Source organism: Aspergillus terreus, genomic scaffold (genome assembly GCF_000149615.1).
Source record: "Aspergillus terreus NIH2624 scaffold_15 genomic scaffold, whole genome shotgun sequence".
Taxonomy (NCBI): domain Eukaryota; kingdom Fungi; phylum Ascomycota; class Eurotiomycetes; order Eurotiales; family Aspergillaceae; genus Aspergillus; species Aspergillus terreus.
Window position 1 is genome coordinate 101,981 of NT_165938.1, and position 21,433 is coordinate 123,413.

The 21,433-nt window shown below is 53.4% G+C and overlaps 8 protein-coding genes across 8 annotated transcripts; 4 read left to right on the forward strand and 4 right to left on the reverse strand.

Annotated features, from left to right (window-relative positions):
* Nucleotides 1-1,358: 1,358 nt before the first annotated feature.
* Nucleotides 1,359-2,429, forward strand: ATEG_09521 (uncharacterized protein; the record flags this gene model as incomplete). Its single annotated transcript, XM_001218142.1, has 1 exon — nt 1,359-2,429. One exon carries the CDS (start codon nt 1,359-1,361, stop codon nt 2,427-2,429), a length of 1,071 nt encoding a protein of 356 aa, XP_001218143.1.
* A 1,466-nt stretch (nt 2,430-3,895) lies between these two features.
* ATEG_09522 (adaptor protein NBP2) lies at nt 3,896-5,188 on the forward strand (the record flags this gene model as incomplete). The annotated part of the gene is made up of 1 exon (XM_001218143.1): nt 3,896-5,188. One exon carries the CDS (start codon nt 3,896-3,898, stop codon nt 5,186-5,188), a length of 1,293 nt encoding a protein of 430 aa, XP_001218144.1.
* A 480-nt stretch (nt 5,189-5,668) lies between these two features.
* ATEG_09523 (uncharacterized protein) lies at nt 5,669-6,677 on the reverse strand (the record flags this gene model as incomplete). The annotated part of the gene is made up of 4 exons (XM_001218144.1): nt 5,669-6,226; nt 6,282-6,383; nt 6,449-6,498; nt 6,560-6,677. The coding sequence occupies 4 exons, from the start codon at nt 6,675-6,677 to the stop codon at nt 5,669-5,671; spliced, it is 828 nt and encodes a 275-aa protein (XP_001218145.1).
* Nucleotides 6,678-7,314: 637 nt separating this feature from the next.
* On the reverse strand, nt 7,315-9,277 carry ATEG_09524 (ENTH domain-containing protein; the record flags this gene model as incomplete). Its single annotated transcript, XM_001218145.1, has 5 exons — nt 7,315-8,658; nt 8,720-8,801; nt 8,875-8,954; nt 9,063-9,094; nt 9,196-9,277. 5 exons carry the CDS (start codon nt 9,275-9,277, stop codon nt 7,315-7,317), a joined length of 1,620 nt encoding a protein of 539 aa, XP_001218146.1.
* Nucleotides 9,278-9,834: 557 nt separating this feature from the next.
* Nucleotides 9,835-14,984, reverse strand: ATEG_09525 (putative Ras GTPase activating protein; the record flags this gene model as incomplete). The annotated part of the gene is made up of 3 exons (XM_001218146.1): nt 9,835-10,724; nt 10,781-11,059; nt 11,111-14,984. 3 exons carry the CDS (start codon nt 14,982-14,984, stop codon nt 9,835-9,837), a joined length of 5,043 nt encoding a protein of 1,680 aa, XP_001218147.1.
* Nucleotides 14,985-16,519: 1,535 nt separating this feature from the next.
* On the forward strand, nt 16,520-16,864 carry ATEG_09526 (DUF952 domain-containing protein; the record flags this gene model as incomplete). Its single annotated transcript, XM_001218147.1, has 1 exon — nt 16,520-16,864. The coding sequence occupies one exon, from the start codon at nt 16,520-16,522 to the stop codon at nt 16,862-16,864; it is 345 nt and encodes a 114-aa protein (XP_001218148.1).
* A 259-nt stretch (nt 16,865-17,123) lies between these two features.
* On the reverse strand, nt 17,124-18,360 carry ATEG_09527 (oxidoreductase, short-chain dehydrogenase/reductase family; the record flags this gene model as incomplete). Its single annotated transcript, XM_001218148.1, has 7 exons — nt 17,124-17,179; nt 17,221-17,375; nt 17,427-17,570; nt 17,624-17,788; nt 17,846-18,046; nt 18,112-18,231; nt 18,290-18,360. The coding sequence occupies 7 exons, from the start codon at nt 18,358-18,360 to the stop codon at nt 17,124-17,126; spliced, it is 912 nt and encodes a 303-aa protein (XP_001218149.1).
* Nucleotides 18,361-19,175: 815 nt separating this feature from the next.
* ATEG_09528 (putative IMP dehydrogenase) lies at nt 19,176-21,082 on the forward strand (the record flags this gene model as incomplete). Its single annotated transcript, XM_001218149.1, has 3 exons — nt 19,176-19,365; nt 19,425-19,733; nt 19,941-21,082. The coding sequence occupies 3 exons, from the start codon at nt 19,176-19,178 to the stop codon at nt 21,080-21,082; spliced, it is 1,641 nt and encodes a 546-aa protein (XP_001218150.1).
* Nucleotides 21,083-21,433: the final 351 nt, after the last annotated feature.

Below are 21,433 nucleotides of genomic sequence, written 5' to 3' on the forward strand. Positions count from 1 at the left end.
ATAGCATGGATGTAGTTTAAAAGCCTAGAAGAATTACCCCAAGCGTAAGGTATAACTGTTATTATATACGTTGAACTGATCACCTTCTAGTCCATGATAATCTTGTGCGTAGAAGCCTGTTTAGCGTCAATGTCTAGGGGGAGAGATAGAACCGATTGTATAGACAATCTAAGACCTAATAAGGTATAGTCCAATGTTCTGTGCCATGGACACTTTATTTCGAAAGCCCCAAGTCGTATACATTCACTGTCTTCTAGGGCTTGAGAGAAATCTACCGCGCTTGCTTTTCGCGCCGGGCCTTGATGACCAGAGGGCTAGTGTTTCAATCTGAACGGCGCTTGACGCCCAACCGCAGCGAAGCCGGTGGGATCTCCACCAGAATATATACCGTGCTCAAAGTCGGACCCGTCACAGCGCTTTCAACGGACTTCTTCAGAGCCTATCCCAAGCGCCCAAGTCGAGCTCGGGCCAATGGAAGAGCTCGCTCCAAAGGATAGCTGCAGTTCTGCAACACCGGAAAACCTCCTGCGATGATCGTGTGGATAGAAAATCTCCGGTCCGCACACCGGCTAAGCGCCGTAGCTATTTACAGATCTGTACCAGATGGCAGATTCCGTACTCTTGGGATCTCCCTCCCGCTTGATGATCCTATCATGTCTGCCCGATTCCACCCATCCCGCCAGATGCGTCAAGCTAATCACTCGCAGGGAGGATTGACTGACCTGCATCCGTGACGCCTCAAGACAGAGATTTGTCTGGGAAACGACGTCGGTGTCTTATTGATTGGCTGTGAGCTGGTGTTGTTGAATCGAGAGATTGGCCAGGGATGTTAGCGCCCAGGCGGGCCATTCGACTCTGTAGATACCTGGACACGAAGAGCTCCATGGTCCCTTAATGTCTGCTGCGTTTCGGACCCAATAGGTCTAATAGACATGCAGTTGCCTCTTGATTCGGGCTTCTGTCTCTTCTCAGAGTGAAGTGCCAGTTCAGAAGACATAAAGAACACAACATAAGGTCCTTGGGTGGCGGTCTGTCAAATCACTTATTCAACAGAAGACTTCTTTATTGTACCACGACTACCTTATTGACGGCCCGTTCTTCAGTACGTCAGGGACTCAAACTACTCCAAAGAGAAGAATCACAAAGAACCCTCCTCTAAGGCCATTATGCAGATATAAAAGAGTCCGTTGATTCCACCTATTCCCACTTGATCATCCCGGTGTAACCATCTCGACTGACTTGAAAAGAACAATTCCTGTGTCCAATATCACTCCGCTGGCCGGTGTGCCTACCTACCTACGCTCTCTGACCGCTACTCGCCGTCGAAGAAATCAGCAACCATCCAACCAAGCAACACCATGGTCGACCTTTCCAGACGCAGCCTGGAGCTGCTCGTATTGGTTATCCTACTTTTCTCAGCTGCTGTGGACGCGCATTCATGGGTCGAACAGCTCATGGTGATCGCGCCGAACGGGACATTCGTTGGCGACCCCGGATACCCCAGAGGCTACGTGCCTCGCACACAAGCTGGGTTCAGCGACACCGATATGACCAACCTAATCCCACCGAACGGCCGGCCCAACGCAACTAAGATTTTACGGTCCGATAACCTCTGCAAAGCCTCTCAGCGAAAGCAAGTTCAGAACAAGGGGAGCCCCCGGCTGCGGGCATCGGCCGGTGCTGCCATCGCGCTTCGTTTCCAGGAAAACGGACATGTAACTCTACCCCAGAACCAGCCGGGCAAACCCCACAACCGCGGAACCATCTACGTCTATGGGACGACTCAACCGAAGGAGGACGAGAAGCTCCTGGACGTGCACAAGGTGTGGAACAAGGACGGAACGGGCGGGGACCGACGTGGGGTGCTCCTGACTGTGCAGAACTTTGATGATGGCCGGTGCTACCAGATCAACAGTGGGAAAATCTCGCAAAAGCGCCAGGCCGAGTTCCCCCATGAGGCAGACCAGCTGATGGGGGCAGACTTGTGGTGCCAAACCGACGTCGCAGTGCCGGAAGACGCACCGTCTGGGAAGCCCTACACGCTGTACTGGGTGTGGGACTGGCCGACCGCTCCTCGTGCCGACCCGGCATTGCCCCAAGGGAAAGCGGAAATCTACACCACCTGTATGGATGTGGATGTGGATGACGAGGTGGCGAACCATGTGCAAACTTATATGCGTGTTCCGGTCGGGTACGCGCAAGGCCAGGATCTGAACCGAGCGTCCATCCCGTCTCAGTTTGCCGAAATCATGGGGTATCATGCTGCTCCAAACATTGGGAGTAGCTCTTCCGTCGCGGTTCCATCTCCATCTCCTTCTCCTTCTCCATCGCGGACTCCCCAGGGGTTGCCTACCGTCACGGTCACGACCTTTTTGACGATGACGAAGACAGTTGAGCTGAGCGGCTGTCCCTCCAACATGCATTCGTAAGGAGAACGGGGGCTTTGGTGGGGCGGGATAGGGGGACGTCAACAAGCGCTTTGTTTGTATGCAAGCGGGGCAGGTCCTCGTGAGAGCTGTATGAAAATGTGAGAATTCATTGTATAGTGAAGAAGTGTTTGTAGAGTGACGTGGAAGGGAGGACAGGTTCAGTATTGCATCTGCGATAGAACCGAATGAGACTGTGGGAGTGACTCCTGAAGTTGATCGTAAGGATGTTGTAGTAGGAGTTACAGAGGAGTAGACCATTGCCCAATCAGGAAGTTAGTCAGGATGGTGAAACACGCTAGGCCACGCGTGGACGGTCACGTGGGGCGACATCGGCAAAAAAGAAACGAAGAGCACGTCGGACGTTGTCGAGTCTCTCTTTACGAATCCACCGCGACTGAATCCTCGCCAGGAGGGGCGCTTGTCCATGCCGTTGTCATTGCACCACATAGTCGGTGTTACTGTTACTCTGTTCTTCACCTCTCACCACCATCACCACCACCATCTTCAGCCGCTCGTCGCATTCATACAATACTACTACTGACCAAATACCACCCCCACCCCGGCTGCGCCTCGCTGATCCTTAACTATTCCTCTACGTTGGACCAAGGTAGTAGGTAATCTCCGGTAAGCCTCTTTTTCCTTCTCCTTCTCTCCACCCCTCGACTCGACCACGAGAAGCACCGCATTCCATCCCGGTGGTGGGCATGCACCTCTCCCTCTGTTGACCTTCCTCTTCATCTCTCTGACCTGTGGCGCTCTACCGCCGTTGCTATATTTAGAACCCGGTGTACCTACATACAGCCCATTATTTCACCCTACCCTCAAATTCTTCCTTCATTCGAACCGTCAAGCGCGCGGGACCGTCTAACCCCTCCGATTATTGGCTCCCATCTCGTTCGGAGCTCTCCTTGATTGTCGCCTTCGCACATACCGACCGACCCTGCGACGACAACCCCTCCTCAACTACCTACCTAACCACCATCGTTCTCCAATCGTCCGGCTGCAGGTCCTCCCCCTCCACCGTGCATCTCAATTACTCTGGCCTCTTTGCGAGAGACACCCCATTGAACTCCATCTCGCTTGTCGGGCGTCTAATTTCGACCGCTCGATTCGGGGTCCTGGAAAAAACATAACAAAACCAGCCTTACCACCGAACTCTACTGTCCCCAGCCCCAGCCGTGCTTCCACGCAAGGAGTCGCCTAGTGTAGTGTACCCCTCCCAGCCGGGATTACTTCGTCCATCGCTGTTCCTACAGTCGCGCCCCTTTGCTTGTCGATCATCATTGGGACCTGTCGGTTGGTACTCCAAGATCAGACCGCCTGCAGAACACAGCGAGGGGAGTTGTGGCTGAACAATCGCGATGCCAAACTGGGCGTAACCGCGTTGGACCCCCGATAATAACCTCTCTTGAACTCGCATCTCCTCTCTTGATTCTCCGCCTGAAGAAAAGCCGACGAAGGCAACCATGGCTTCCACAACCACCACCTCCCCGCCGTCGTCGCAGCAGAATGTCGCCGCCCCCGACACAACGTATCTTCCCCCCATCGTCACAGACACCGATGTGAGACGTCAAAGTCGGGGACGATCTTCCTCCTACGCGAAAGACCGCCTTTCGACTCATTCCAATGTGTCCTTCATTTCCCAAAATCGGTCGCGCCCCGGGTCGCATGTGTTTCCCATCTTCCACTCCAGCTTGCCATACGCTCTCGTCCGCGACTTTGCCTACCCACCCATCCATCCGCTCCACTACGGCCCGCTGCCTCCGCGTGCCTCCGGGGTGTCCACCCCGGCGAGCGAACAACGACGTTTGTCGGATCCTCCAGCGCCCTGGGACACGTCGCGCGGCCAGTGGTCCACCGGACCTTGGAGCACGGACCACAGCTACGGTCACCAGCAACTTCCGGCCATGTCCTTTGGAGACGGTCCCCCATACAGTGAGGATGAGGATCTGCACAGCCCCGTATTTTCTACTCCCCGTCACCGGAAAATGAAGTCCACCGGGACTGATCTGAATGGGCACCGTGGTCGAAGTTCTGGTGGTGGCCATGATGCGCTGGGCCACCTGGGAGAGGATCGCGGGACGTTTGTTGGCACCAACGTGGACGGTAGCGAGACCTACTACGTGAATGATGAGAACGCCGCCGAAGACGGACCCGGCGGAGAGTATGTCACGTACCCGGCTAACGAAAGTCGATACTCGCATATGGACTCGTACGGCGGTTACCAAGGATACGGCCATGAAGCGGACTTCGATTCCGAGGATGAATACACCGGTAACCGGTACTCCCGAGACTTCCAGTTTGCAGTGGGATGTCCGGACGAAGAGATGCACGGCAAGGCGGTCGCTCTGTTCGATTTCACGCGAGAGCATGAGAATGAGCTTCCCCTGACCGAGGGACAGGTGATCTTTGTCTCCTACCGACACGGTCAAGGATGGTTGGTAGCTGAAGATCCTCGCACGGGGGAGAGCGGCTTGGTACCAGAGGAGTTCGTCCGACTTCTTCGTGACATTGAGGGCGGGCTGACGTCGCTGAACGGCGGTGATGCCGACCAAATCAGCCCTGACTCGACCGATTCCCAGCAAGCGATCACCCCAACGCAGGAGCACGACGCCGCCGAAACGGCCCATATTCCTAATGGTGCGACCGAGCACAGTGCGGAGACCGCCTCCAGAACGCCGCAGTCGCCTATGCCTGTGCTGGAAAAGCCGTCAACGGAGAGCCAAGCCACCAGCAACAACGCCACCACAACGACGTGAGGGTCTTCGCGCGGACAACCTCGTACGGTGTACGAGCTAAGGCGCGCCTCCGTGCGCAAACAAGCATTTATTTCTATTTATCATTTCTTATATTCTATTCTCTCGCCAGTTTTAGTTCCCAGGCCGGAACTTCAACCCTATATCACACCACGATGGACTTCGGTCGGAAGGAGTTTTCGCATGCATGCATCCATACAATACATAAGTATGATAGAATTCACGATGACCGTCCTGGCTCAGCAGGACGAGGATGGGAATGGGCCGGTCGCGCTAGCACCGCGTGCTAGGGGCTGCGACGAGGAAGCAGAGTGACATTGTCATGGTTATGAGGACAATCGAGTGGGCTGTAAATAACTACATGGGTGTTTTTGAGTACTTCAGCGTCGGCGTCGCATAATGCATTAGATGTATGCAATGTATCACTGTACAGCAACTGCATTCAATCATCAATCGTTCCAGTCCGTAGGCCATGATTCATCCTCACCTCTCCCGCTCTCCAGATAACTCCGCAACACCCATCTCTCCAGGCAGCTCCGACACGCCGCGGCGCTGAACCGCCCCCTTCACATCCTGCCCCCCGGTCCCGATCTCATACAGTGCCGCCCGCCCCTGCGCATCCATCTCCTGTCGCATCTGGCCATCCAAGATCGGCACATCGTCTTTCCTCCCGCCACCCTCCCCTCCTTCCTCCTTCTGCTCCACCGTGTCCACCGCAGCACCAGCGTCTTTACCGCCCTGATCATCCGACAGACCGCCAGGCGCGCCCTCCTCGCACTTTCTCCTCCGCCGCCGTCGCCAGAGAACCCACCCCGTCGCAACGGCCACAACAACGACGAATCCAACCACCCCGCCGACTATCCCGCCGATCTGCGCGGCCGTCAGACCGCTCGATCCGGTCTCGCGGACGGGGGTAGAAGTGCCGGTCGCGGTAGCGGAAGTCGTCGTCGACGATGTTGTCGTCGATGATGTGCCGTTGGCCATGTCGGCGTATTTAACGCAGCATTGAATGGAGTTCCCACCGGGACAGGGCCAGGGGGCCTGCATCGGTCAGTACGCATTCATATCCATGCAGTGGTACAGAGAGGATGTATACCTGTGTCCCCGAGATGAACGTCCCATCCGCACAGGTCTGGTTGGAGCGGTCCTTGCACCAGCCTGTGCCTTGTGGCACGGTGCATTCGCGGTTGAGACAGCACTGCCGATGTTGTCAGTTCGCCTAGACACTACTTATACGGTTCCCCGGCTGAGGTAGCGACGCACCACGTGGTTGGAGCTCTCGGTGCATTGGTTGGTGTAGAGGATGCCCGCGCCTGGCGCTGTTAGACGACCGACCATCTATCTATCAGCGCGAGAGGGATGGACGGCGCATACATCGGTTCGCGGGGAAGCATTCGCCCTGGCCCAGGCCTCCCCAGCACTGGCCGTAGATGGAATTGTTGCCGTCCTGGCGGGAGAGGAGCTGGTTTGTATCGGTGTAACCGGGGAGCATTGTGGCTCGGACTCATCTATCGGTGTGGATGGGATATGAGGGTATAGCGATCGCTGGGAGAACAGCGATATATATCCGGCAGCTGGCACGGAGTGCCCTGACCCAGGCAACCAGGTGCAGCAGCAGACCCCTATCATTGGGGACGCCGACGGATTTATGGTTGGAGGATTTCAACATATAGCGGCGATCGACAGTTCGTATGGTCTAGTCTCCCTCCATCCACAAAGTTAATGTCACATTGCGAGCACACTTTGCCCTGCACGGAGGTGATCGACCTCGGGAAATACGAGCCTGGGGTGTCAGGTTCAGCCCAGCGCTGAATTCTAGGCAGACAGTCAACGAGAAACATGGCCTATGGGAACGCCAGCTCGAATTGATCATTATTTTCCATGCCCTCGACACCAATGCTAGTGGAAACGGCTAAAAGAAGTCTAGGGAGCTAAATACCCCCAACCCCTTCGAGATATACACACCAAAAAGAACAACAGCAGGAAGAGGTCGGGCCTACGACATGAGGAAAAGCAACGACGAAATAGACAGAAGGGTAAATCAAACAAATCGGTAGTAAAAGTCGAATAGCTAAGAGGGAAGAATAGAAGAGAGTAATATCGGAACCAACGACTAACCCAGCAAGTCATCAAGTCCCGAACTTCCCGTCTTGGACCCTTGCTGAGATGCGCTGCCCTGCGCCAATGACGGCGATGGAGAAGCAGACGTAAGGCTGGACGTAGCGGGAGTGCCCCAGATGCCGGCGCTGGCTTTTTCCTTGGCTATGCTCGCCAAGTTGGGTCCTTTGCTGGCATTGGAGGATGACTTTTGCAGTCCCGCGCTGGCACTGGCCGTCGACCACAAAGATCCAAACGCATCGCCCGAGGACTTGGACGCCGCAGGCTTTGCACCCACAGAGGAGGTCGTGGTGGCAGAGGTGAAGGACGAAGTGGACGGCATCCCGGGTCGGTGATTCGACACGCCCAGCCGAGGAAGGTTGAGGGCTGCCCACGGAGACAGAGGTGAAGTAGTTCGGAGTGGCCGCCTGGAAACCGCTGGGCTTCGGTGCGGCGGGCTTCTGCTGTTGCTGCTGGGGAGCCATCATGGAGCTCTGAGAAAGGGTAGGGGAAGCCATGCCGCTCGACGACGGGGTTGGCGTCATGGAGGTAAATCCAACAAGACCATTCAGGTTGGATCCTTGGGTGCCCGACACCGGCTTCGGAGCCGCGAACTGAGTGCTCGAGGTCGTGCTGACAGTGGAAGCTGGCGGGGGGATAGCAAACTGGTTCGAGGTGGGCGCCGCCGGTGCGGGAGTCGCGGATTGGAAGTCGTCAAATTCGTCGTCATCGGCAGCGCCGGCAGCCGGCGTAGAGTCGAGGATATCCAAGCCGTTGCTGCTACCCGCAGGTTTCTTCCCAGCAGCCGTGGAGCTTGTGGTGACGGTTTCTTCCTCGCCAAAGTCGAAAAGATCCGGTTCGGGTGCCTTCGGAGGCTCCGGCTTGGTCTCGCGCCGCGCGCGCGGAGGGCTAGTGCCTCGCCGCGGGGGGCTTGCATCGGCTTCGTCATATTCATCGTACTCGTCGAACCGGTTGTTGCGCCGGCCGGAATCTTGGAAGTCGCTGGGAGCCCCTCCGAAGCCGCCACCGTCACCGAAAACGCCTCCGCTGTATCCTCCAAACGACATGCTATCGCTACCAAAGCCTCCGTAGCGGCCACTCGACATACCCCCGCCCATGTGCGACCCTCCTTCGAAGCCACCAAACTTGTTACGGTTGGCCCGGGCCTTCTTGCGCTCTGCGCGGATCATGTCGACATCCCCAAGGAGCTTGACCAGTTCGGACGACCGGTTGCGCACGTTGATTCCCTGATCCTTCCCGTTTTGATCGATGTAGTGGAATTGACGCAGCATTCGAAGGAGAGACATATGGGATCGGGCGTCGTCAACCACGCGTTCGGATCCGTTCTTCACGAGGAATTCCAAAAGCTGGAGGCTCTGTAGTGGCGACCAGACGTCAGTGACATACGACAACACAAATAGCCTCAACGCATCGCACCTTGTAGATCTGTCGCCACTCCTCCGCGGACTTGTCTGTGAATCGTCTGTAGATCATAGGCATAATCTCATTCAGTAATTGGCTAGATCGGACGAAGCATGTTAGGATGCGGTTTCATCGAAGTATGCGACAGGATAACGCGGGAGATTACTGACTAGCTGTGAGTTCCGTTGGCGATCTCCTGCATCAGTGTCGTCGAGGCACCCCACGGCTCATTGTTTGTGGCCTCCCGGACCTGGAGAAGGTCAGCGACATCGCATACAGGAACCCATGCGATCGGCCTTGTGTTTCTATGCTAGGAAAAACAAGGGGAGAACAACAGTGGCGGGACTGCGGTACGAACCTTGGCCTCCATTTCCGTATAATTCATGACCGCTAGATTTTGTTAATCCGAAGACTTCATCCATCACCGTATGCAGAGCCATGCTGCAAAAGCCGAGGAAGGCTGATGGTTTATAGTCGGGGTCGGAACTCACCATTCTGGACCTTGCGAACACCCGCCTTGAGATCATACAGGGTCAGGTTGCTGACCTGATCCTTGAGGTTGTTGAAGTCCATGGCGAAGGAGGGATTCGCAGCACAATGCCAATTGACACAGAGGCAGGGACGACGAGCAGTCGAAGGGAGAACAAGAGATGACGGAGAGAGGCGGGAGATCAAAGGGCCGTCCGGCTGCTCCAGCTGGCCGTTTGGAGCCCAACAGTCACGTGGCTGCCCCTGACCCTCTCACGGGCGATGACGTCCTCTTTACGGAGTACACAGCATCCAGATAGAAACAATAATAATAGAGGGAATGTCCCATTCATATTCCGGATACGTACATACAGAGTCTCGTCTAAAATTCGTCACAGAGAAAGAACTAAAAAAGCAATGCGAGGTCATCGAACAAAAATACATAAGCTGAACAATCTCCATGCATCAATCCAACACAAGGCATGTTGGATACTTTTGGTCTCATGCCCGACAGATCATTAACTCGAAGGGATATCACGGGGAAAGAGAAAATGTCGAATCAAAAAAGGAAAAGGAAACGGAAATAAAATACTAGAAATAAAGAAGACAAAACAAAAAGAAGGAGAAAGAGAATCGCTTGACAAACAAAGACCTTCCCGACATCACTCGTTATAGAACTTCCTCATAATCAGATGCAAGAAAAGGTTGACGTTGACCCGTAGGTTACCGTCGAAGAAGTCCAGGAATTGCATGTTATTGAACTGCGCCTGGAGGAGGTCATCCAGCGGAACCTGCGCATTGGCGCCAGGGACCATCATCGGTCCGCTGCTACCATCAATGGTGAAGACGCCAACTTCGTTGCTGGAAATGGTCAGGTCGACTCGGTCCCATTGACGTTCCGTGTAACCCTTCCAGTGGACGAGGACTCCTTTATCGGCCAGGTTCCGTGCGGAATACTTGTAAGATCCGAACTTAAACACCTTGCCGGACTTCTGTAGTTCACGCTGGTGGTCCCATTGCTTCGTAAATGGCATGAGGAATCGCTTCTTCCCCTTTTTATTTTGCAACGTGATCATCGCCTGTTCAATGTAGTCATTATAGGTCTTGAGCTGCTGTTCCAGCCAGCTAGCCTGGTCGTTCAGTCGCGTGAGCGTCATTCGTGCACTTTCGAGTTCCCGTTCGCGCTGAATTCTGCGGCGGTGTTTCGTCCGGATATCAATGGCGATAGCATTTAGCAGATCCTGGTAGTGGTTATCCCGACGGATCTTGCCGGTCCGCTCGAGTTGTAGGATGTTCTCCAGCGCCGTTTGTTTGAGCTCGGTATAGCTCATGGATGCAATATCGACTAGCGTATTGGCCTCGGAATAGGCGCTGCGTCGTGTATTGTTTGCACTCAGCTCGTCCCGGACCAACGTCATCCACTTCTCCTCGTCTTCCTCTGTCGGGGGCTTCACCATGATCTCCATCAAGTTGGCTCCTGTTTGGACCCTGATAATATAAAGGACACAACGTTTTGTTTCCATGAACAAGGCCTTCACATTTGCCTCGGGGTCTATCACAAGTTAGTTAATTTCCATCATAATTCAATATGCAACAGTGCATTCTTACCTTCCACTTGTGCAAGCTTAGGATTCAGTGTGAGATTGATTTCAGAGGAGTTGACACTCATCAATTCACTCTCGTTGGACTTGACATTGCCAAGGTCACGGATAATCTCCTTCAGGATGTCGTCGGGGTTAGGACAGATGTAATGAATCTCACCCGCCACAAGCTGATGAATGGAGAAAATGTCCGACATCTTGATATACAGCGTAGGCTTCGTTTTGGCGTAAAGGTCGTTGAACTCGTCGATGTCGAAATATTCTTCTGCGTCTTGTACAGAAACCACTGCGACGTGTTAGCTTTAATACACATGCCATCTAAGAAGAAAGTACTTACAGTTACCCCAGATCTGGCCCAACCGCTGGATCGACTCTCCAATATAAGCATTCAAAGGCTGAAGATAGACGTTTTCCGCCCCGAACAGCCGTCCAGATGCTACCTGCGCCACCACCTTGGCGATCTCGCCTAGGTTTCGTTTTTGCTCTTGTGTCATACCCCGATCGACAACGCCATACTTCTCGGGCTCCATCAAGGCAGGTTGGAAATAATTCCTCCATACCCAGTGTCCGGCAGTTTGAAGAATAAAGCCGGGATCTTCGTTAGCAAACCGCGAGAGAAGACTTTCGTACATTGACTTCGCGATGTACCGAATACCAAAGGGCATGCGATAAAGAACTTCCTCCAGCGCGGTAAAGAATTGGTCGGCAATGTCTCGAAGCTCTTGCAGGTTTTGGATAAACGTGGCTCTCGTTTCTGGATCTCTGATTGCTTCTTCTCGCGGGATATCAGGACGGCGACGACTTCTTCGACCAGTGCGAAGCTCCTCATTGTTAATGGCCGACCGATAGATTTGGATTGGATCGCTCTCGAGGTCCAAGTCTGGGTTGTCAATGATGTTCTCGCGCACAAGTGGCCCCAGGACGTCGCGCATAAATTTCCGGTCCCGAGGTGACTTGATATACGACGCAAAAAGCTTGTTCCAGAATGAATTGCAGCGCAAGTATTCATGGAGTGAGTCGAAACTCTGGACCTCCTCTTGCGCAGACCGAGCCAGCAGCTTGACCAGGTAGTATTCTTCACGTCGCTTTTGAGAGTAGCCAAAGAGTCCCATCATCAGGTGTCGGATTCTCTCATATTCTTTCTCCGAAGTGTTAAGCTCACGGAGCCGCTTGAAGAGCCTCGCCAGGTAGTGGGACTGTGTCTGGAGGAGGAAGAAAAAGACCTGATAGTGCTCAAGCTTTCTCCGTGACGTCTTGTTCAATGCCTTGAGGTCGAACGGATCCTTGGACGAGATTTCCCGGTTTGGTAAAAGGCTCCCAACGTGGCCACCAAAGTGCTTCTGGTGCTTGACAACTTCGTCGAGGGTGATCTTGTTCTTAACCAACAGGGCAATCTTGATATCCAGTTGACTGATGTACTGCTCTGCGAGTTCATTTTGCCGGACCTGTTGAACGACCAATTTTCTTGTCCGTTCAAACTCAACTTCCTCGTCGAAATCGAATTCGCTGTCGTTCAAAAGATGAACAAATCCTTTGACAGTACCAACTGGTGGGTTTTTACCGCTGGTGAGGCTCTTGTATGCTTGGCCCTGGATTCTGCCTCGGACAAAACTTTGGGCTTTGACCACCTTCTCCATGTTCTCGCGGTAATAACGGCGTCGCTCCTCAAACTTCGATCGTACAAGATGCCCACGGATGCGAGATTGGAAGTCGGTAATAACGTCTTCCTCGGCAGCAAGATCGGCTAGAGTCTGCCCGACTTCAACGCGAATGAGCATTGCTCGGATGTGCGCCTGCAAATTGCTGACCTCGTCGTCACATTCGTCAAGTTGCTCAAGGATCCCCCCAACTTCAATCCGTAGGATGGCTGCCCGAGCGAGGGCTTGGAGGTCAATGATAGTAAGTTCCTCCCTCTGCAACGCCTCCGAGTCGGCCTCCAGACGTCTTCTTAAGATAAGACCCCGCGCCGTGGATTGCAGGTCAAGGATTGCGCCACTTTCTTTGGCCAGACCCTGACGCTGTGATTCCAAAAAGGCCCGAACAGCGTTGGCTCGCGCGGTACTCTGAAGGCTGATGCAAACTGGCACATGTTGAGCTAAGCTTTCACGAAGAGACTTGATGTTTGCCCTCACAGCACGGCCACGGATCATGGCTTGCAGAGCTCTGCATCCATCCGCAGTCTTCTGAAGAGCTGCCGCTTGTTGTGATTGCTGCGTTCTGGTTGCCAACGCCCTCGCAGCCGCTTGGATAGACACAATGGAAGGCTCCTCTCGAGCGAGCAATTCTCCCATACGGGTAATAGATTTCCGCGCCATCATTCCCCGGATTGCCGCCTGCAGCAATTCGGCATCATTCTGAGCGCTGTCGATTTCCTCATACTGGACGCCCATCCGCTGTCGTAAGAAAGCGCCTCGGATCAGAGCCTGGAGATTGGTGACATCGTGCTCTGCGCCACGAGTTTCTTCCCATTGTTCTGAAACCTTCATTCGCTGCAGTGCACCCCTTAGGGCGGCTTGGATTCTCTTGATTCCAGATTCTTCCTTTCGCACCCGGCTTCTGACATAGTCGATCTCCGCTCTGGCTTTAGCTCCTCGGATGAGACTCTGTAACAGTAACACATCATCTCCCAGAGCCTCGCACGTCTGAAGGTCGCCCTGCTGCCGTGTTCGAGCGAGGAACCCTCGGCTGATCGCTTGCAGGTTTACAGCAAAGGATCGCATATCCAGGCGGTATTGGACTATCTGGCGGGTCCAATCTCCCCGAAGCCTCGATTGAAGATCGATCAAGAAAGGCTCAAAGTCCCACAAGTCGTTCATCAAGTTGCCTAGCTTGAGTCGTAGCATGGCACCCTTGATCTGTGCTTGAAAGTCGCTGATTGAACCTTCATTTTCGTACAGCTCGCGGTGAATTCGATCTTCTTCGGACTCTTCTGGTTCTGGTTCTGGTTCTGGCTCTGCGCCGAAATTCGCAGCCATTCCAGAGAAGCTGGGCATGCTGACTCCCGCTTTGTCGAGGCCCTTTTGTGTCTGCTCAAGTTCATGGTGTTCAAACTCCAGTTGACCGACCAGGTTCCCCATGCGGAAGTCGACCAGTCCCTTCTTAAACAATAACCAGGACAGGGCGTGGACACAATGAATGACTTTGGGGAGATTCTTCTTCTCGTATAGATCGATCAGCTCGAACCGAAAGAGCTCAGGCAACTCGACATCGTCCAGGAAACGAAAGAACAAGGCGATGTTGTCCGAATGACGATATTGTAGTTTCGGATGTCGAAAAATCCGAAGAGGACGATCTGGGTACATCGCTTGAACGACTTCTGCAAGGGTGACGCCGTCGCGAAGGGCTTCCTCAAGTTGGACGATGGGCGGGATTTGCTTCTGGATCACTTCCTCGATCCATTCCTTGGCTTCTCCAATATGGCAGAGGTACTCATAGGCCTGGATGAATTGTCGTTGTTTATCCATCCAGTTCCCAGCGGCCCATGATGATGCATTGGTCCTCCGCGCGACAGCTGGGCCATTTTTACCCGCCACCGAGTCGGCGCGCTTCAGGCGCCGTCGTCCCAGTAGGCCTACGACAGACGGGCTATCGATGGCAAATTCGTCTGTCTCTCCCGATTGAGCAAATTTGGAAAGCGTGCGTAGGTGACCAGTGGAAGACTTTTTCAACGTTTCCAGCTCAGGTGCACTCAAGGCGGCGGTGAGGGGAGGTGGGTGTGAGTTGGACAAACTGTGAGAATGATGCGATTTCACGGGCGACCGGGTCAGCGGCGATGCAGTGTGGGAGGGATGATGGTAAGGTGAAGTAGGTGACGGTGATGGCGCATCATATAGACCTCTTTCTTTAATTGAATCGGCTTCTGGATTCGCCAGTGGGCGGGGTTCCGGCGTCTGCGGTCGATTCTCCTTCCAAAACTGAGGATTATCGGCCGTTTGACTTCGGGTATGGCGATATATGGAGTGTTTGGTAGGAGGTGGCGACGCGTTCGGCGCCTGCGACAGCGGTCGCAGGGAACGACGGACACTCTCGTATGTCGTTCCAGCGTTGGTCGAGCGGCTCAGCTCCTTCGCGCCAACTCCAGGGATGGATTCCGCAACCATGGCATTCAGCTCGCTTTTCCCTCGTCTATGGCCAATGCTGGGCGTGGAACCAATCGAGACGGTGGAGGAGACGGTGCTTGTACGGCTGGGGGCGAAGGAAGCGGATGACATGGTGTAAACGGAAGAAGCCGTGGAGGCGGTTGATCCATGACGGAGCGGACTGGATGTTTCGGACGGGAGATCGGTCTGCGCACGTCGGAGAGATGCTGGATGGGTTGACATCACTGGTGCGATTTTGTGTACAGGAATGTAAAAGCCGGAAGAGCTGAAAGAGTCTGTGCGACAACCGGCCGCATAACTGCCTGGAAGCAGTGATTCAGCCGAGTGAGTAGGTGGGAGCGCCGTGTGAGAGTGGGATGGAATGCTGCTTCAAGGGAGGGAGAGCATCGGCCTATGGTAACGGGAGGAATTGGCAGGCGGAATCGGGTTGATATAGCAACAAGGGAGGAAGAAAGCGTATGCCGAAAGGGATGGAGGAGTCGAATCGCGATACGAATGCACAAGGAAGAAGATGAATAAGGTAACGAAGAGAGGGGAAGAGAGGAAGAGAGAAAGAGAGAGAGAGAATAAAACTGATTGTAGTGGATGTGATTGTGATGGTGATGGATTCGCCCGAAGAAGAGCGGCGGGGGAAAGAGCGACTCTTTTCCCAGCCCCAAACAAATCTCCCGATCGGGCATGGCGGGCTCTATCGGCCTATCAGGGTCCTGCGCCACAGATGGCTGGGCTCCCGTGACGTCGATCGCCCAGCCACCGTTTTGTCCGGATCTTTACTCCGTAGTGATCCGATCAGTTCTTCTGCTCTGCCTACACAAATCCTTCACTTAAATCTCCAAAAAGTGAGGCTCTTCAGATCGGTGGATGAGGATATCGTGGTGCCTCTTCCCTAAGGGCCCATCTCCGATCGGATCCATCGATTGCAGATGGACCCACGGTCGGCCCATTTCCCACGATCTGACGGAAAAATCCAGAACGTGCACAGAAGTCTGCCAAGGTTATTGACATGATTCAAGAGAAAACTGTTCCATGCGTATGACAGGTACGGGGTATAGTTTTGATAGATACATAGTCCCATGAACGATGTATACTGTACTATATCAGTATCTACCCGGCGACGACACAAGCCGATCGCGTTTCAGGTGCTGTTAACATTGAAGACCAATCTGCTCCGGAGTAAGGCTGCAATAACAGACCCAGAGAAACGCCGAATACTCTGCACCTAGACCTCAGTAGTTGAGAGTAGGGAACCGCCACCAAAGCACCTCTTTATATTCATTCATGATGATCTCATCCAAGCCACTGCGGTCACTGCCGGCCTACCAGGGGCGGAAAATTGCACTCGCATCGTCGCAACCCCACAACTACCGCTGTCCGGCTAAGGCTGATGGCCATAGACTTTCAATTATAGGTTGGTGGCTGCGAAGAAATCCCTTTCAACCACGGCACCATGCAGATGCGGTCGTGAGGGAGATTCGAGGATGTAAATGCCGTTTATGTAAGTCCATGTCACTAGTCCTCTTTGGGTACCACAATCCTCCGCCATCTTCTCTATATTAACATCTCTCTTATCTTAACCCCAGTCTCACCGGATCTCCATATTTCTCCTCCTGCACGGTCACCACCAGAACACAGCCACGATAGACAAGATGACCGACGTCGAACCTTTCTACGTCTACAAGATTATTCCCTCCACCGCCCCGGTGCGGGAACCTTTACCCGATCGCCTCCCCGTCAGTGAGATCGATGAGAAATCCGGCTTCATTCACCTCTCCACCGCATTTCAGGTGCCAAATACGCTTAAATACTTCTTCAAAGATGAGCCTCTCGTTTATGTCTTGCGTATCCCATATGAGCGGGTGGTGCATGATATCCGCTGGGAATCCCCCGAGGGTCAAGTATGCGGGCCTCGTCCGAAAGAAGGCTTGTTCCCTGTGAGAAACCCCCTCCTCCCTCGCTGGCTGTACGGGCCGTTGCTCTCCGTGGGCACATGACTGATTCAGGCAGCATCTCTACAACGGTCTCAAACTGGGAAAAGACGAGGTCGAGAGCATTGGCATATGGTCCAATGACCACGGATGGGATAAAGCTCTGGCGGCTTCAAAACCTTGGCTCATGTATTGAGATGACCGCCGGTTGATTTTCATACTCGATAGATACATTGTACATAACGACTGTCCCAGTGCTTTTGATGAGTGACATGACGATCATTACTTTTCCTTCACATATTCCGCATTTCATGGCATTCAAAACCTAGTCTCCGAGCGGGTAACAATGCATCACCTGTCCGTCTGTATCTTCGTGAGAAACTGCCAAGATGCATCTGCATATCTGTGGTGGCCAAACTTACAGAATAGCGACGCTTCGTTGCTAGCCAGAAAGACAAAACTGGTTGCAACTTCACTAGGTTGGCCTGGCCGACCAATCGACGACTTGGCACCAAAGTCCTCCATATCTTCTGCTTGCCGAGTATCCGCTTGAATAGGAGTATAGACTGGGCCGGGGCTGAAGAGTAGTTAGCCATGATCCAGGAATACCCGCTACTGACACACTTACGCCACAGCATTGACTCGGATGCCCTTAGGCTTCAACTGCTGCGCCAAGGCTCTGGTGAACGAGACAATAGCACCCTTGGTCGCTGCATAGTCCACCATTCCGGCAGTTCCCCGGAAAGCCACCACCGAAGTTGAGTTGATTATCCTAAAGCAATTAGATTTGACGTCCCGGACTTGTGTGAGCATGCATGCACTTACGAGTCGCCTCTGGACATATGCGGGAGAGCATATTTTGTCAGGGCAAACATCTGGATGATATTTGTTTGGAAGGTTGATTCAACCTGATCTAGGTCGATCTGCGCAAAGTCCTTGCACATGTTCTGTTTGGAGGCATTGTTGACAAGAACGTTTAACTTTTGGAACCTGCCAATGTAGTAGTTAGTCGAGGCCAATTTGCCGAATGACCAGCCGCAGGCTTACTTGGAAATATGCTCGTCAATCACCTTCTTGCAGTTCTCACGCTTGCTCAAGTCGACCGAAATGAGATGACATGACCGTTTCTCCTGTTCGACCAGCTTTTTGGTTTGCTCGGCATCGTCTTTCTCTTCCGGTAGATGGGTGATGGTGATGTCAGCACCTTCTCTTGCCATCAGCGCGGCGACTGAGCGGCCAATTCCGGAGCTATGCATCGTCAGTCCTTTCTTTTCATTTCCACCAGAATTCTGTCCGTCGGGATGGATGCATACTCTCCGCCTGTGATTAGGACCTTCTTGTCCTTCAGCTTGCCAGACCCGACATACTCGACAAAGGTTCCGGATGATTCCAGCTTGGTGGCTTCACTGGACGGCGCCATGTGTTTCTCCAGACTTTGCATTCCGTTTAGTTTCTTGTCCATAAGATGGAGTGGATAATTTATGAACTAACCCCGGTTTCTCCTGAGCTTGAGCAGCCTTCGGCCGTTCAAAGGTTCCCTCTTTGCCCATTTGAGACGCCATGTTGTCAATGTTTGTGGCTTAGTGTTGGAAAGAAAGATCAATGATCTGCAAGTCAAAGGCCTGGACGCATATGGCGACATGCTTGCCTTTAAACAGGCCCGTCTACATGCGGTCACTCTGGCGTCATGATGTTGCAATGAACCCGACGAAGGTCCTGTTGGGTTCAGGGCCTGAAAGCCAAGCAACCAGAAGTGGGCACTCTGGGTTATCAGAAGAATCCATTTCTATATACTAATGATGCCAAGCGTATGATTTGCTGGACCTGCAGAGAGCCACTGAAGGATCATGAAGCAGTCGATCACATGATATCAGTCGATACCTACTCCTACATATGCAGTAATGCAGTCATCCTCGCAGGAGTTATACAGCATATCCCGTATATCACGAGATATCGACCTATCTGTAGACATTTACCACCCCTGAGCTACCTAAGGATCCATACCAACACGACTCTCTAGTACTGTTTACTCATTCGTTACTAAAGATTGATCAGAAAAATCTGCGATGCTGATTCAGCAATGCAACCCCTCCTCCCAAACAGGCAACCACGGCTTCACCGCCTGGCCCCGTTTCGTTTACGGGCCAATCGGTGACTCAGAAGCGAGGCCGCAACTTCCGCTAAACCCAAAGCGGCCGAGTGGCAGCTTCGCGCTCAAAAGCCAAATTTTTTCTCGTCGAACTTTTTTCTCTTTTTCTTCTTCTTTCTTTTCTTTGGGAAAGGAAGACTTTCTCCATCAACAGAACGTTTCTATCGTCGATCTGTTGATTATTTTCCTCTTCTGTCTTTCTCAGATAGAATACTCTCTCTCGACACAATGCCGATTTCCAACGGTGACTCCCTTGGCCGTGCCATGCACGCTGAGATCCAGGACTACACCAAGGCCCTGGAGGTCCTGGAGAAGGACTACACCACCCGGGATGGTCTGGATGTGGATACCCTGCTTGATTCTGACAAGCACGGTGCTTTGACTTACAATGATTTCCTCATTCTTCCCGGTTACATCGGTAAGCCGAGCATGTCTGCCTCGTTCGTGGTGGCATTTCACTCATCCAGAGGAACACAGGCTTCCCTGCCTCCGAGGTCACTCTGGACACCCCTGTGACCAAGCGTGTCTCTTTGAAGGCTCCTCTTCTTTCCTCTCCCATGGACACCGTCACCGAGCACAACATGGCCATCCACATGGCTCTGCTCGGTGGTCTGGGTGTCATCCATCACAACTGCTCTCCCGAGGCGCAGGCCGAGATGGTGCGGAAGGTTAAGAGATACGAGAACGGCTTCATCCTGGACCCCGTCGTGCTTTCTCCCAAGGCTACCGTCGGTGAGGCCAAGGACCTGAAGGCCAAGTGGGGTTTCGGTGGTTTCCCTGTGACTGGTAAGTTGGATCATATCTCTGCTGTCCCTCGTACCATTGCCCTTCATCATGATGATTTTCATCTTTCTTCATTATAACTTTCGTTCCACTGGAGCAACGAGAGTTGCATTGTAGAGAAACGGATTACATCTGACCTCCTATGCATTTCGAAATTTTTCACTTTTCGTCATGCGTTAGAGCCATATGCTAATATTGGTTCGCTTGCAGAAAACGGCACTCTCCGCTCGAAGCTCGTCGGCATGGTTACCTCCCGGGACATCCAGTTCCACCCCAACCTCGACGACCCGGTCACTGCTATCATGACCACCGACCTTGTTACCGCCCCGGCCGGCACCACCCTGGCCGAGGCCAACGAAGTCCTCCGTTCTTCCAAGAAGGGCAAGCTGCCCATTGTGGATGAGAACGGCAACCTTGTCTCTCTCCTCTCCCGCAGCGATCTGATGAAGAACCTTCACTACCCTCTGGCCTCCAAGCTTCCCCAGTCCAAGCAGCTGATCTGCGCTGCTTCAATTGGTACCCGTGAGGAGGACAAGACCAGACTGAAGCTCCTGGTTGAGGCTGGTCTTGATATTGTCATCCTGGACAGCAGCCAGGGTAACAGTATGTACCAGATCGAGATGATCAAATACGCCAAGAAGACCTACCCCGAGATCGACGTAATTGGTGGTAACGTCGTGACCCGTGAACAGGCTGCATCTTTGATTGCCGCCGGTGTCGATGGCCTGAGAATTGGCATGGGCAGCGGCAGCGCCTGTATCACCCAGGAGGTCATGGCCGTTGGTCGTCCCCAGGCTGCGGCTGTGCGCAGCGTTACTTCCTTCGCCTCCCGCTTTGGCGTTCCTTGCATCGCTGATGGTGGTATCCAGAACATCGGCCACATCGTCAAGGGTCTGGCCATGGGTGCCTCGACCATCATGATGGGTGGTCTCCTGGCCGGTACCACCGAGTCTCCCGGTGAGTACTTTGTCAGCAGCGAGGGTCAGCTCGTCAAGGCCTACCGTGGTATGGGCAGTATTGCGGCCATGGAGGACAAGAAGGCTGCTGCCGGCGCCAAGGACAGCAAGGCCAGCAACGCTGGTACCGCCCGGTACTTCTCCGAGAAGTCTGGTGTCCTGGTCGCCCAGGGTGTGGCCGGCTCCGTCCTGGACCGCGGCTCCGTCACCAAGTTCATTCCCTACCTTGTCACTGGTGTGCAGCACTCTCTGCAGGAGCTTGGTTGCAGGAACCTGCAGGAGCTCCACGACAACGTGAACAAGGGCGTGATCCGCTTCGAGATGAGAAGCGCCAGTGCCATGGCCGAGGGTAACGTCCACGGTCTCCACAGCTACGACAAGAAGCTCTACGCTTAAACGCTGAAATTCAACGCTGAAATGCCGCTTCTTTTATTGTTTACGCTTATATGAGCCTTGCTATGATCTGTTGGGTGGACGATATGTGGCCGGTACAAAAATCAAAAGTCTGGGCATGATGGTTTGGAGTTCAATTCGTGGTTAGGACGTCTTCTTTTGGTCATCTAATTCTCTGCATAGCATTTGTGCATCCTATTGAAATAAATGGAATACATCAATGCTAAAGGCATAGACATGCCGTTGCTTTTCTCTTTTAAGTCCAGTATAGTCTAGAGTTGGGAGCTGTCAACCAGCACGATCTCGAACAATGCCATAATGCGAATACCGCCGACCTTTGTATATGGCCTGCCT